Raw genomic sequence first — 14,777 nt, 5'->3', positions numbered from 1 at the left:
TCCTTAGGGTTTGTGTTTAGTTCATTATTCTCTCAGATTGACACAAAATGGTAATCAGTCAGCAGTGGGAAGGAAACAGGCACTTTCTGTTCAGAGACTGAGTCGCGTGAGCTGCAGCAGCCATACAGTGCACCCACCTCCACTAATATCATATTCTTTAGCCATATGTGTCCACACCGAACAGCAACAGATGCTGCTTACAGATTTAAATCCCTCAAGGCAAACATAACAAGTGCCTAAGCAACACACCTGGACAGAAATAAATATTTAAAACTACAAAGACATTTCAGCACAGAAGTGTTCTTCTCTCTTTGTAGTATACAAAAGCAGAGATTAATAAATAGTAACTCCTACTTTAGCAAGCACTTACACTTTGTCTCCTTCCCATTTGCTACCACATGCTGTGTGGAAGGGATGATAAATGAGACTTGTACCACCATCATGAATATTCACGTTCCTAAAAGAGATCATTGCTGCTTTTTTTTTTCCTTTAAGAGAATTACTTTTCCTTGCTGCTAACATCCACGAAATCATTGCAGGGAATGGTAATTTCAACCCTTCTTCAGGATGAGAAGAACCTCAGACTAGAACTGCTCAACTTCTGATACAACAAGAAAGTGGATGAGGTTTAGGACAATAACACGCAGGGCACAGAACAGCCCTTGATCGGACACTGGAAGTTTAATTCCAGCATTATTATCTTTCTTTTGTTCACTAAAGCCCTAAACCGGAAACATCTGAAGGTTTCTCAGTATAGGATATCTTAAGACTTCACTCCACCAATGCTGAAGAGTTGCATGGAGGCAAGTTTTCCATAACTTATTTTGTATGATAGCAAAATACATATACGGACACTTTTAAATCTGTAATTGATAGATTAAGCCCAGGGTTAATGGCATAGCCACTAAGGTGACCTCAGGGAACTCTGACAAAGCAATTAAAATAGTGGCTTTGCAAGAAAAGAACATGAAGTCATTGTGACAATCTAGGAGAGAAATATTAGCTAGTTGCAGATGATACATGTTCAGAACAGAAACCCTAATGTTTTGAGTCAGCTCATCACTGCCAGAGGGCAGCTGAAAAATTCACTCAGCAAACACATAGAGTGTTTTATAAAATTAGCTAAAAGCAGACTATTTGCTGAGGGAAATAAACCAGACACGGTTTGGAGAGATTTCTGAGAAAAATGGTCCAACAGCAGGTAATTAGAGAGACTGTGACTGAAGAGGGGATTACTAAAAAGGCAAGGGAGATTAAACAAGTTTTCTTGACAGTTTATAAAAAGCCCCGCTCCTATTTCATAAATGATTTCCTAAATCAGGTCCACCACACAAGTTTTACTCGGGAGCAGGTGGTTCATCTGCTAGACTCGATAACGGGGTAAGAAGTCGAGGCAGGAAGCCTAACAAAGCACTCAGCTTTGTTCAGAAAAAAATTATGATGTTTTAAATGAAGAAACATGTCATCTGTTGCTCAGGACTTTCCAGTTTCTCTTGCAAAAGAACGTTCTCCAATTTCTAAACATAGGGAGGATTCTTACAAGGCATCCATTAATTTTGAGGCTTTTAGTCTCTTGCAGGCCTACAACAAGGTGGACTTTTGAAATTAAAGGCTTGCCAAGTCCTAGAGCTGGCAGATTTATTTCCCATTTCATTTTCATGGTCACCACAAGCTCAAATCTACAAATGACTTGGGAAAGGCTTTTGAATTTTATGCTTTTTTTTTTGCTAAAACTACCTACACTTCTGCTATATCTTCAATGCTGAACAGACGTAATTGTATTTCCGAGTGGTATTTCTCTTTTGAGTATCAAGTGCATTTAGACTAAGCAGTGAACCTTACTTCAAGGATGACATCTCAATAGAGAGCTTAGAAAAATAAATAGAAGCTTTCTTTTTAGTGAAGAAGGAATAATATATTTTAAAGTTTGACATCCCTCCTGTTTTCACTCCCTGCAGAAAGGAAAAGAGATGGGCTATCGGAAGAGAGGGATATGGGATCCATATGAAGATGCATTTGCAATGAGACATCATTTTGATTTGTTCCTCTGCATTGGTCTTACTGATTCTATTTTTAGCAATTTTTTATGGGCTACATTGGAAAGAAATTTGAAGTAGCAGCAATTAGAAATACTCTAGTAAAAAGGGTATCAAAATTCATGTATAAATGATTGACAAAGGCAATACTGTGCATTCTTGGCAACCCACTGGGTTTTATTATAAGTGGTTAGCTCCCCTTTCCTGCATTTGAAGAAGACAGAACAATAATAGTTCTCTCTCTGGTTAAAGAGAACTGAAAGACGATGAACTTGCTGCCAGGAATAAATTGTCTATTTTTGTATTACATTGTCCTCCCTATATTTTTGCGTAGAGAAAGAGCCTAAAAGATTTTACTATATGTTGTGACATAACAGAGACTTGTACAGGGCTTTGATTTTCCAACAATGCAGCATTACCATACTTTTCAGTCACATTCATACAACAAAGAGATTTTTTAGTATGGACTGCAGACAGGCTGATATTGAGCAGCAGGTATCATCAGGCATAGACAGTAGTAATTCTGCATATTTTATATACACTGAGAACCCTCAGGATACTTTGAGCTGGAATCAGCACAGTTTCCCATCAGGTAAGTGATAATTCAGCTTATGCAGCTTTAGGAACAAGCTGGTTTTCCTCTATACGTATTTCATTTTGTACAGTATTTACAGGACTATAAAAGTAAGCTAAATGAAGCTGGAATGTTTCATAACACACAATTATTTTCAGGATCAAATCCTATGGCTTGGAGGAATGCAAGAGAAGCACAAGCTCCTCATCAAAAGATCTGCAAATGTTTCTGTATTTGCAGTCGAGAAGCTCTGCTAGGGAAAAAAAAAGGTAAGTAAAAAATTAAAATCTATTTCTTGCAGAAGAGAAACATCACTCGCAAATGTTTTACCTCGTGCAAATCAAATCAAGTGATGTACATGAAGAATAAACACATTTAGAGGGAAGACAAATGAATGAATAGAGTATCTTGACTAGCAATTAGTTTCTGTGCCCAAGTACCATCAGTGCAAAATTGATGAGCAAGGTAACCTTTGGCTGCACTTTAGCAAGTTCTTCATTAGTTTTCTGGCTTTCCTTTTCAAATATTTTATTTCTTCATAGACATGCTGAGAAAAATGATCCATCCTGCTTGCACCACCAACGTATACGACACTGTTCTATCAGTATATGTTCTTTTAGCAAGAAACAGTACCTTTTGCCCCAAGCCTGTCTTCCAAAAGGGAAGAACAAAGGAAGAAAAAGTTTTCTTCCCTTCTTTTCACAGATTAGAAAATCAGTCCACTCAGAAATTAAATAACTGAAGGTCACCCTGAAGGTTAATGGTTTTGAATTGAATCAGTTTGAATAGAAATCAGTAACAAACTTATTTGTGCCTTTGGAAATTTCTCTTGACATGCCTAGAGGTAGAGGAGGGACACACTGGTTCCTGGGGGAAAAGAGGTGGTGAGACAATTGGAGTTGTCAGACAAAGCTGGGTAGGCTGTGGTATTATCCGTTGGTAGACTGCTCCAGTCTATAATTGGTTGAGAGGCCTCCTTTGAACATTTGTCTGACATTAGTGCTACTCAAGGCACTGAAGTGTAAGTGCTCATCAATGGGAATGTACATGCCCTGTTTGTTAATGTTCTGCACAAGAGAATTATCTGGGAGAACAGGGAATGTTATAGATCTGTCATTCTTATATGAGCTAGAATTTAATTTAAGCTTTACTTCAGACATTTCCTTTCCACACATTTTCTTCTTCATTTCACTTCCGTTGTATCATGTATCTCTATTTCTCACACATTTGTGCCATTGAGCCAAATGATAATGATGAAAGCTGCAAAGGAACGCAATGTTTTTTGGTATTATTGCACTACCTGCAGCACTACTTTGAAATAAAACGTCACAATTCAAGGTATGATTGGGTGACTTATCAGTTACTGAAGTCCTCTAAAACAGTGGGTCTGATCTATTTCTTTAATTCCTCCAGGAAAAACAGGTTATAGACCATCAGCAACAGAACACTGGAGGAAGCGGAGATACAGGATCCAGCCCCAGTGCATGGAGAGCTAGCCAAACCAACTGGAACAAGCTGGGGTGCAAGAAAGGCAGCCTCAGCATTGCACATGATATGTGCCTCTCCCAGCTACCTTCTAGCCTGAGTTTTATGGAATATAAAACTCTTCCTCAATGGTCAATGGGGAACTGCAAGTAAATACATCTCCAGTGCTGTACTGGGTTGCACAGGCCATTTTTTGCTATTAAGGATGAAGAAATGGTCAGACTGCTGAAGATTTTAGCACATATTTATAGCTTTGCTTGGAGGTCCAGGTTTTAACATGCTTTTCAGTCTTTACTCCATAATTTTCTGCCCTCCATTCAAAACTGCCTCAGAGAAAAGCAAGTATGGTTATATAGTAGCAATATATTTTGAATTGTCTTCTGCTCTTGGATTCAAACCAGCAGTAAAATGCACTCCGGGAGGAGAGCTGAGGAGTTCTTAATTAGAGAAAGAATGTATGACCGCTCAAAATGGGCATCTGATCTAGCCTTGGCACTGTCAGAATAACGCTGTATCAAACAGCCCTCTGCATAGCAAACCTCGGAGGTGAACTCATTACACTGCCAACAGCAGAAGTTGCCATCTTCTCAGAGACATCAGGCATGACCAGCAGAAACAGATGCAATTTTAGTTAAATTAAAGTATGTAGCACTACTCAAAAAAAAAAAAGTCTACATAAAACATTACCTTCTTATTCATTTGATCTGCTCCACACATGTACCAAAACCACAGTCGTTGCTTTTAGTGATAAAAATAAAATGGAAGTGCACTTCACCCCAGTGGAATGACAGAAATAGAATATATGGAACCCCGTAATGACATTTTTATAATCCTTTTTTCAGAACTGAACTGCACTTTAAAAATAAAAACAAGAAAATGTTTAAAGATCCTTAGGAATAAAGAAAGGCATACATAAAAATAGTTTTCCCCTGAAAAACTATGTATAAAGAGAATGGAAGAGTAAGCAATACCTGTCCAGGGACCAGCTATTCTGATATATGTTTAACAAAGAAAAAGTACTAAAGGGAGGAAAATATTTTCCTATAACCTTGGCATCACAGCTCAGCACCTGGGCTTGATGGAAAAGCCCTACAGCCTGAGATAACAGAAGGATTCAGGCTGGAAGGGACCTAAGGAGGTCTCTGGTCCAAACTGCTCAAAGCAGGGTCAGCCATGAGATCAGACCAGTTTAACCAGTCTGGTCTTGAAAACTGGAGACAGTATTCCAGATGTAGATTCATAAGTGTCAAATAAAAGGAGGTAATCACGTCCATCAATATACCATGCTCTTGTTAACACAGCCCAGAATGCCGTTGGCCTTTTTTGTTGCCAGGGCACACAGCTGGCTCACGTTCAGCTGCTGTCTACCAAGATGCCCAGGTTCTTTCCAGCAGAACTGCTCCCAGCCAGAAGTGCCCAGTCTACCTTCCTGCCAAAGGTTATTCCTCCCCAGATGCAGATCTTGCATTTGTTCATCTTGAATTTCATAAGGTTGGTCCATTTCTTGGCCTAAGTCCCTCTGAATGGTTGCCCTACCCTCAAACGTATCTCAACTGTCCCTCACCCATTTTGTGCCACCTGCAAACCTGATGAGTGTGCACTCCAACACCTCCTTCAGATCACCAATAATGCTGAGCAGAACGTGTCCAATTAGATTCCCCTGGGGCAGTCCACTTGTTACTGGCTTCAGGTGGACTATAACCTCTTAATCCTCATCCCTTGTGCTCAATCGTCCAACCAGATGGACACATACACATGGTGATTCAGAGACATGCAGTTACTTGGAAGTAACTTCCAAGGCTTCAGTTACTTGGAAGTCCAAGCAGTGTGGCAGCATGCAAAAGGGAGGACATTTCAAAGCAATTTAATTAGGAATGAGCCAGGTTTAATTTCCCCCCCCAAAAAAACACACCAAAACACAAACTTACAGGCTCCCCAGAATGAGATGCTACAAAAATGCCCCAGGGTATCTGAAACCAAGCACTGTATATATTTAAGATGGAACACTCACATCACTTCTAGTCGAGCCATTCTGGAGTCGTTTCCTCCAAAAGAAATGACCTCACAGGTATAGTCGCCAATGTCCCCTGACCATGTCTGGCTGATGAGGAGGGTCCCATCTTTCTCTACTGTGATCCTGGAACTGCTGGATGGATTTATTACAACACTGTCCTTCTTCCAAACATACCTGAGTATTACAATATTTCAGTTAATAATTACTCACAAGAACTTCAAAATAGATATATCTGAACTGTGCTGTAAGATACCAGCTTCTGTAATCACACGTTAAAAATACAGGCCCCTACAGTTACTTTCAGGAAGAGTGCTTTTTACAAATTTTATTTTTTGATCAGTGATCAGAATGAGAAATGTAATTTCATCCAAGTTACTATATTTTATAAAAAATGCTATATATTTTACATGGAAAAGGTGAAGTACTTATGTTCAAGTTCTAAATTCAACCTTTTCCAGCATTTTAAACTAGAACATCATACTCTGAAGTCAACAGTTGAGGTGTTGGCCATAATCACCAACATCTTAAACCGCTGTGACAAGGTTTACTAGAGCTCATCCATTAAAACACGCACATACAAACATGTCAGAGATTTGTATAAGCCCATGGTCTTACAATTGAGTATCTTCACCTGAAACTTTTACACCCGTATTTCACTTTCCAAAGTTCTTTCTGCAGTTCACCCTTCCAGCTGCCTCCAAGCTGTTCCGTGCATTTTCTTTCATTTCTGTTGTTTTCAGACTACATAAATTTTCATGGTAAATTTATTTTAAAATGGTGAGCTTCCTCTAAATGCTCTAGTACAAATTTTAATATTTCAGACAAACTCTGTTTTCCTTTACGCAGTTAAAATAGAATATAGCCCCTAGTTATTGAGTTGCTTCCAAGAACATGGGCATCTCTTATGTTGCTTTCAAGCGCCCCAACATAAACACTTCTGAAAGCCTACTCCTTCTCTTCAGCTTTTACTCTCATTAAGTATCAGCTTCTGACAAGTTGGTTTTATTGATAGTGTATTAACCTTGACAGTAAAATCATGGAAGGCTATATTGAAGTCATGAAGTGGAACATAGCTCATTGTAAATAATACATAAGGCTGAAATGGAAGATGGGATTTATATGATTAATGATACGGTGTACAACCTTATAATGCAGTAATCAGGGGGCTGGTGTTAAAATCTGGGGTCCTGAAACTTTTCACCTAATGCTATTCATATAGCTTACAAAATTAAGCTGGGATAAACCACACAAACAAGAACTGACACCACCAACCTGATTGAAATTCTAGGATCATGAGTTGCTTCACACCGCAGAGTGGCTGTGGTTCCTTTGATCACAGTGCTGTCCTCAGGAGGGTGAACAATGAACGTGCGATCTGAAAGGAACACAAGCCACAGTTCAGGTGAAATTACAGCATTTTGACTTGGGTTATTCACTCAGAGTGCAGGCAACTGAACATTTGTCATTCAAAGCAAGCGGGCCATTCCTCTTCAAGTCTTTGCTGTGAAGGCTCCCCTCCCTCGCAGGTCATTGTGTCAAGAAGAGGTGGTTATGCTGTGGGGTGCAGAGAAGCAGAGGCAGCAGAGGGCACGAGTCCAAGTCGGCAGTGATCTGAGTAGGAAGAGTGCTAAAGCTGTACTAACTCTTGCTTGGCTCATGGTAACATCTACGGCAACTCCCTGAAGTTGTAAGGCAGCACGTATGTTTGTAATGCATTATGAATGAATCCAAACATACATTGAGTCAGGAAACAATTCACACTGTTTGGAGCAGGGAAAACAAAAACAAAGAAAATCTGAGCAAAGAAGAATACACTAGAAAAATATCCAGAAAGAGGAAAACTTAAATGGTGCCTGACAATCTCATCAAGTCTAGGAAAGAGGTTACAGGAGGAGGAGCTTCTGGTAGTCTGAGTTTTCTGTATAAGAAAGATATGCTGTTTACTGAAATGTTTCAAAACATCTTTATTCAAGCACCTCCTGGAGACCCAGAACACAATAATTGCTGTAACTACAGCAACCAGATCTGGTGTGAAAGATCTCTATTATGCTTAACACACAGCAGCAGCAGCAGATAGCATCAGCTGAAGCAGATAGACAACAAGGATGAGTATAGAAGATATGTGGATAATGTTAATCAGTCCCAAATCCCTACAGAGATACTCAGCATCTACTGAGATATCTCACACATGCACAAGAAGGAATCATCAGCAAAATCAAAAGCTAACTCTAATAGCTTGGAATTTTTTTTAGCATTATTCCTGATGTACATATGTATGTCTTCTAGCTTGATAATGGTGCTGTTGCTATACAAATATTAGGTTATATTCACTTTTCTTTTCCCCCTTGAATGCAGTACGATGAACAGGAACTATCTTTAATACATATAAGAAGCATGCCTTTGAGAATTAACAGGAAGGATCTCCTTTACTTGGTCCATACACCTGGATATCATTCGGTTTACAACATCCTGATATGTATATGTATACCAACTCCATATTGTCAGTAAGATGTAAATATGATGGTGATATGACACAAGTACTTCACATTTACTACCAGTATTGTTTTCAGGTATTCCCAAGTTCAGAAGGAAAAATGTTGCTGATTTAACTTGCACAGTTTTGGGAATAACAAATGTCATATATGCACCACACATCAGCAGCATAATCAGTGCTTCAAGTAGAGGAGAGGAGAGAGGGCCACAACACTTCCCTAATTTATCATCATCATCTTCCCTGCTTTTAATTATTTTTAGTACCAGCTCAGAGATCGTTAGTTCCTACTTTAAGTAGCAAAAAACAAGTCACACTTAAATTTAACTCACTTAGGAGTAACAGAAGTGAATCTGTTGGATCAGACTCTCTTCGCCAATAGAAGAAATAAAAAAAATAGAGATCAAGGGCAAATGGTGAAGGACAAAATCATTTCATGGGTTGCCCTGTGCCGTGCCAATCTGTAGCATGACAGACGAGCTGAAGTCTGCTCTACTTTGGTTTTGGCTTCCAACAGTGCCCAGGGCCACAAAGAAATACAAAGGTATGAGGAAAATCACCTCCAGTGTAACTGTGGCCTCACCCTTGGCAACAGCGTGGGCTGGTCTGTGCCGCCTGCAGACTCCCGCAGGCAGGAACCAACTGCAGATATCCAAATCTACAAGTTAAAAGCTCTGATTCGCAATGCCAGGTTCGCCAAGGCAAAACCCAAGTAAAATTGTAATTGTGATTGAACCTCTATTTAAATACACTTCCTTTCACAAAATATAAAAGTTTACAGGCATAATTATACAAACAAAAAGGGTATTTGTGAGACGTTTCCTAAAATAGATACATTATTCCTATTAAATCATACAAGTACCTCTATTAACTAGGAAAGCATAATTACTTCTGAAAACTTCCTGAGCATACAACAAAAACTGATTATTACTTGATTAAAGTTAGACTTGAAACAAAGCATTATCCTTACTCCACACTGTCAGCATCACAAAAGCATTCAGAGCTCCTTCAGAGTTGACTGCACAGCAAGTGTAATTGCCGGCATCCTGAAGGAAAACAGGTGTTATCTGGAGCCCTCCAGATTCGAGAAGAATGAACCGAGGAATCTGGACTGAGCCACTGGCTAAGATCTGGTTTCCTGAAACACAGAAGAGAAAACCAGTGTGATTAGAGTCACGTAGACCACACGGATTAAGCACAGCAATTACAGAATCACAGAATTGCATGGGGTTGGAAGGGACCTCTGGAGATCATCTAGTCCAACCCCCCTGCCAAAGCAGGTCCACCCAGAGCAGGTTGCACAGGAACGTGTCCAGGAGGGTTTGGAATGTCTCCAGAGAAGAAGACTCCACCACCTCTCTGGGCAGCCTCTTCCAGGGCTCTGCCACCTTCAAAGGAAAGAAGTTCCTCCTCATGTTTAGATGGAACTTCTTATGTTCAAGTTTGTGCCTGTTACCTCTTGTCCTGTCACTGGGCACCACTGAAAAAAGACTGGTCCCATCCTCCTGACACCCACCCTTTAAGTATTTATAGGCATTGATCAGATCCCCCCTCAGGCTTCTCTTCTGCGGACTAAAAAAGACCCAAGTCCCTCAGCCTTTCCTCATCAGAGAGATGCTCCAGGCCCCTCATCATCTTTGTAGCCCTCTGCTGTACCCTCTCCAGCAGTTCCCTGTCCTTCTTGAACTGGGGAGCCCAGAACTGGACACAGCACTCCAGATAGGGCCTCACCAGGGCAGAGCAGAGGGGGAGAATAACTTCTCTTGACCTGCTGGTCACACTCTTCCTGATGCACCCCAGGATGCCACTGGCCTTCTTGGCCACAAGGGCACATCATTGGCTCAAGGTCATCCTGTTGTCCACCAGGACTCCTAGGTCTTTTTCCCCAGAGCTGCTCTCCAGCAGGTCAGCCTCCAGATTCTGGTTCTTCCAAAAGACTATTACATCCCAGCCAGGCCACTGGCTCACAACAACCCACAACGAACCCTCTGCTCACAGAACCAGAGAAATTAAGAAATACACCCTCAATGGATCGACAGAATCTCAGTAATAGGAACGGACAAGAAAACGTGGATTACAGCTTTTCCACAGCTACCTTTCTTCCATGAGATGGCAGGTTTTGGAGCTCCTGACACTTCACAGGTTAGCACTGCGGTCATCCCTTCTGTGACAGTGGTATCCTCTGGAGGCTGGATAAATGCTGGTTTGATGTCTAGAATCAAAAAATTTAAAAAACTCAGTGCATCAACTACCAGAAAGATCCTTTACCTATTATCATAGACTACTTTACATCCACTTTTATAGAGCTGATCATGGAGAAGGACATGACAATAATACATGAAAACCTTTCAGCAGTGACTGTAACCTTTCGTTATTCATCTCTTAGGAATTGTCTAATTCAGTTTATTACCTACATGGAAAATAAAAATCTATCAGTGCTTATACATGTACAAGTAAGATGGCTTACAGAAAAAGGAAGATAAAGCTCAAAATGAGTGTTTGGGGGGAAGTTGAGAAATTTAGATAAACAAAACTATTTTCTTTCATCTTCATAACAGAGTTCTTTAAGATGAAAAGCAACTAGAGAAAGGCACTAACTTTGAAACTTAAATGTCAGCCAAAAGAATTTAGAACCTGAGTCTCATCCAAGACATTTCCCAAGTTTCCTTCTCTCTTATTTTCCCCGAGATGCATCTTATTACATTTTTTTTTCCTGCAGTTTCCTAGATATATCTTAAACTGGGGCTTATCTATTTTCTGAGGCCAGTAGGAATTCTGGTCAGTATGTGTAAACTGCTCTTCAGCTAAAAATCAGCTTCCTGAAGAGGAGTTAAACTATTACAGAAATGCCTGTTAATAATTGCTTTTAAAAGAGACTACTAGGATTTGTAATTCTTCCATAGAGAAGAGTGTACTTCATTAACAAAACCATTTAATCAGACCTTTTAGCCAAAAAAAAAAAATACATTTAACTTGAACTTTCATTCTTTCCCCTACTAAATATAGTTGTAGACAAAAGGCAGATGAAATGATGCCATGCACAATCATGAAGCAGTAGCTCAAATTCAGAACAGAATTAAATTAGAGTAGAACTAAATTATTTAAGTATAAAGGAAAGATAAAATTACTTCACAATTAACCTTCCTTTTTTTTTTTCTTTTCACTAAATTCTCCTTTTGTAGCATGAAATAGGAGAGTTCACCTCAATCCCCTAAAGTCACAGAAAGTTTTTCTACAGGCTTCAGCAGATTGTGTTTGGGCAACAGAGGGCATTTTGGGGTTCCTTACAGCCAGGGCAGCTACACTTGATGAAAATCAAGGTTCTGTGAGTGGAACTGAACAAGCACAGGGCGGTGGAGAAATGTGATGGATGTCGGGTAACCTAAAGAAATGACAGGACGACTCATCGATCTCGTATCACAGCTCCTTACTCACTCGTCACATCCAGGTAGGTGTAGGTCTGTATCTCCCCAGCTTTATTACTGGCAAAACACTGGAAGATTCCAGCGTCCTCGGGACGCAGCGCGCGGATCTGCAGCCCACCGCTCAGTAGCACTTTGTAGCGGGGATTTTCCAGTTTGCTGAGGGGAACAGAGTCCTTATACCAGACCAGGGTGGGAATGGGAACACCTATTAAAAATAAAAAAAACATAATTTCACTATTAATCTTTGCAAAACATGTCTTAGGTATTGAAAATACCCAGCACTGTTATGGTCATATCCCCGGTTTCCCATCCTTCTTCTCCAATTATTTATATTTTTACAAGCTGCTCTTGATAAACGGAGGCTGCATCTTACATTATCAATAGTAATAATACACTGCAGAACACGTGGGAATAAAACCAGCAAACAGTGAAAGGAGGAATGTTGAGAAAACATGTTATCAAATTACTTTCTTCACCCAATCATATTTCATGCTACTACAAAATAAGATTTACAGCAATTTCATGTTGAAAGCCAGAATCATGCTACTTAAACAGCAGCAGTGTGGCAATGCAGCAAGTCTATAAGACTCTTCCATCCCAAATAAGATTCTTCTCTGCTACTGTAGCTAAGATGTCAAAATAAAAAGGAAATGGCAAATTACACATTAAAAAAAAATAAAAAATGAAGTGCTTACATGCTGTATTCAAGTCCTAATTTGGCAGCTTTGTTTGAGCTGAAGTACAAAAAACATGTTGCCAACAATGGAATAGCTTAAATTATTATTATTTTTATTCATTCTCAAGCTTCACCTGTTATTTGAAAAATGCAGACATTAGGAGAAATAAAAATCCTACCCTAGATATAACTTACAGTCCCATTTATTCCTGTTTTCTTTCATGTGCATGTTCTACAGCCCCTGACACAGTTATTTCACACATATTTTTGCTGCAGTCATATCCCAGTCAGCTGGGATGAAGTGGCAGTAAATTTAGTATATACATATAGCATAGGATTCTCTTTTCTTTGAGAGATGTCAGGGGCCTAGAAGAGTCATACACAGATGTTCCCATCCCACTCCTCATATCAGACAACGTTTTATCTTTACATCCCAGAAATCCCTAACCGATCAAACGCTGAGGGTCCTGTGCAGGGATCCGAAGTGAAGCAGGTATTTTATTATGTGATTGGATAATCACAGGATCACAAGGGCATCAAGATGGTTTAAGCCCCAAACATGGCATTTTCATAATCGGTAGCTATTTTTAAACACATATCACTTAAAACCTCAGAGCTTCACATTCCCTTCTAACAAGGCAAGGAACTACGGACTTAAAACCATGGATGAGTGAAATTTGCCCAACTAGAGAAAAGCAGGGTATCACAGAAGCGTTAAGGGATGTCACTGATGAACTGAGCATCTGCAGACAATGAATTTCATTGCAGTGTTGGCAATAACTTAAGGTTCTCAGAGTGAAAGCGCTATGGGAAGATCTAAATTGTTGTCATTATGATTTTAAAAATCCTGAAGTTAAATACTATTGTATTATACTTCCATTCGTATCTTCTCTCAGTGTACTTATTCTTTTTATACAGACAAAAGCTATATTAACTCCTGGAAAGAATGTACAAACAACGCATGGAAGAATTGAAAAACAACATTCAATTGCTGCTGTTACATTTATAAACATGTATCATTTCCTACAATCACCTCTGATGCTTTTGTTCTGCTGATAAAGTAAAATGTACTCGTAATCTAGAAGGTAATCATCTCAGGAAGGAAATCCACTATGTAGAGTGCATTGTCTGATAGAGAATAGACGTAGTGCAGCAGCTTGCAATAGGCATAATTTAAATTTCATACAACAGCCCATATACAGAATTAGCGTAAATTTCAATGTTCAGAATTCTCGGTGAGAGTGTTATTCATCTCCCGAAAATCCTCCTGGGCAAATACAAATTATCACTGAGTAATGAAGAAACAGATGATGCAAAATGGAATAGTCCTCCTGATGCTGAGAAGCCTGGAAATGATTTCAAGTTTAAATAATAGCAACTCCATTTTCCCACACATTAGACTTGATAGGCACCTCGGCAATAATGAATTCCTGCATTCAGTACACTCAAACCTTTAACACTGGTGTCATTCCATAAATCCCATTCTACTAACAGTATTAGCAAACCTTCTAATCCTATAATCACTGAGAGATACACCTTCCTATCACCAACTCAGCTGACGAACTGAATATTACCATCTCTATTTTTCTACATTTCGGTTACGGATATCTTCCCCTACTCAAAGTTATGAGTCTGAATAATAGGATCTTATCTAAGCACTCCGATGCCTGTCAGCAGCATTCATTTGGGCTTTAGTGATCTTTCCAGAGAGATTTGTCTTCCAAGTTGTACACAGTTTCTTTTATCATTTTGCTACCTCTTTGGCTATAAAAATGGTTAAAGCCAGCTTCCTTTCTTTTCCGCCTCTCCTACCCCACAGCCTTTCCTCTCCCCACACCCCCCAAATGGAATTTTGCTCCTTTTCGTCTCTAAACACTTCTGTCGAAAAAATTATGAACAGAAGAGAACACTTTACAGACCTTTTGGACTGTACCTTTCCAAGCAGTAGCAAGAGCACTTTACTCTTTGAGAGATTACAGAGTGACCGAAAAGACTAGTAATAATAAATAAAATAAGCTTATTTCTCAGCACGTATACAGCGCTATTCATTTTTCACAGACAAATTGGTCTAATGCT

General features: G+C 39.5%; 1 protein-coding gene across 1 annotated transcript in view; it reads right to left on the bottom strand.

Annotated features, from left to right (window-relative positions):
• The window catches only part of SDK1 (sidekick cell adhesion molecule 1), a 403,349-nt gene that overhangs the window by 126,126 nt on the left and 262,446 nt on the right, over positions 1 to 14,777 (bottom strand). The window contains exons 9-13 of the mRNA XM_074158262.1: positions 12,036 to 12,230; positions 10,696 to 10,812; positions 9,571 to 9,738; positions 7,382 to 7,484; positions 6,107 to 6,283 (exon numbers count right to left, since the gene is read on the bottom strand). Of these exons, the coding sequence (XP_074014363.1) occupies positions 6,107 to 6,283; positions 7,382 to 7,484; positions 9,571 to 9,738; positions 10,696 to 10,812; positions 12,036 to 12,230 (760 nt within the window). The remainder of the gene's footprint in view (positions 1 to 6,106; positions 6,284 to 7,381; positions 7,485 to 9,570; positions 9,739 to 10,695; positions 10,813 to 12,035; positions 12,231 to 14,777) is intronic.

This window comes from Numenius arquata, chromosome 14 (assembly GCF_964106895.1).
Source record: "Numenius arquata chromosome 14, bNumArq3.hap1.1, whole genome shotgun sequence".
Lineage (NCBI taxonomy): Eukaryota > Metazoa > Chordata > Aves > Charadriiformes > Scolopacidae > Numenius > Numenius arquata.
This window is presented reverse-complemented; position numbering and strand designations above follow the sequence as displayed.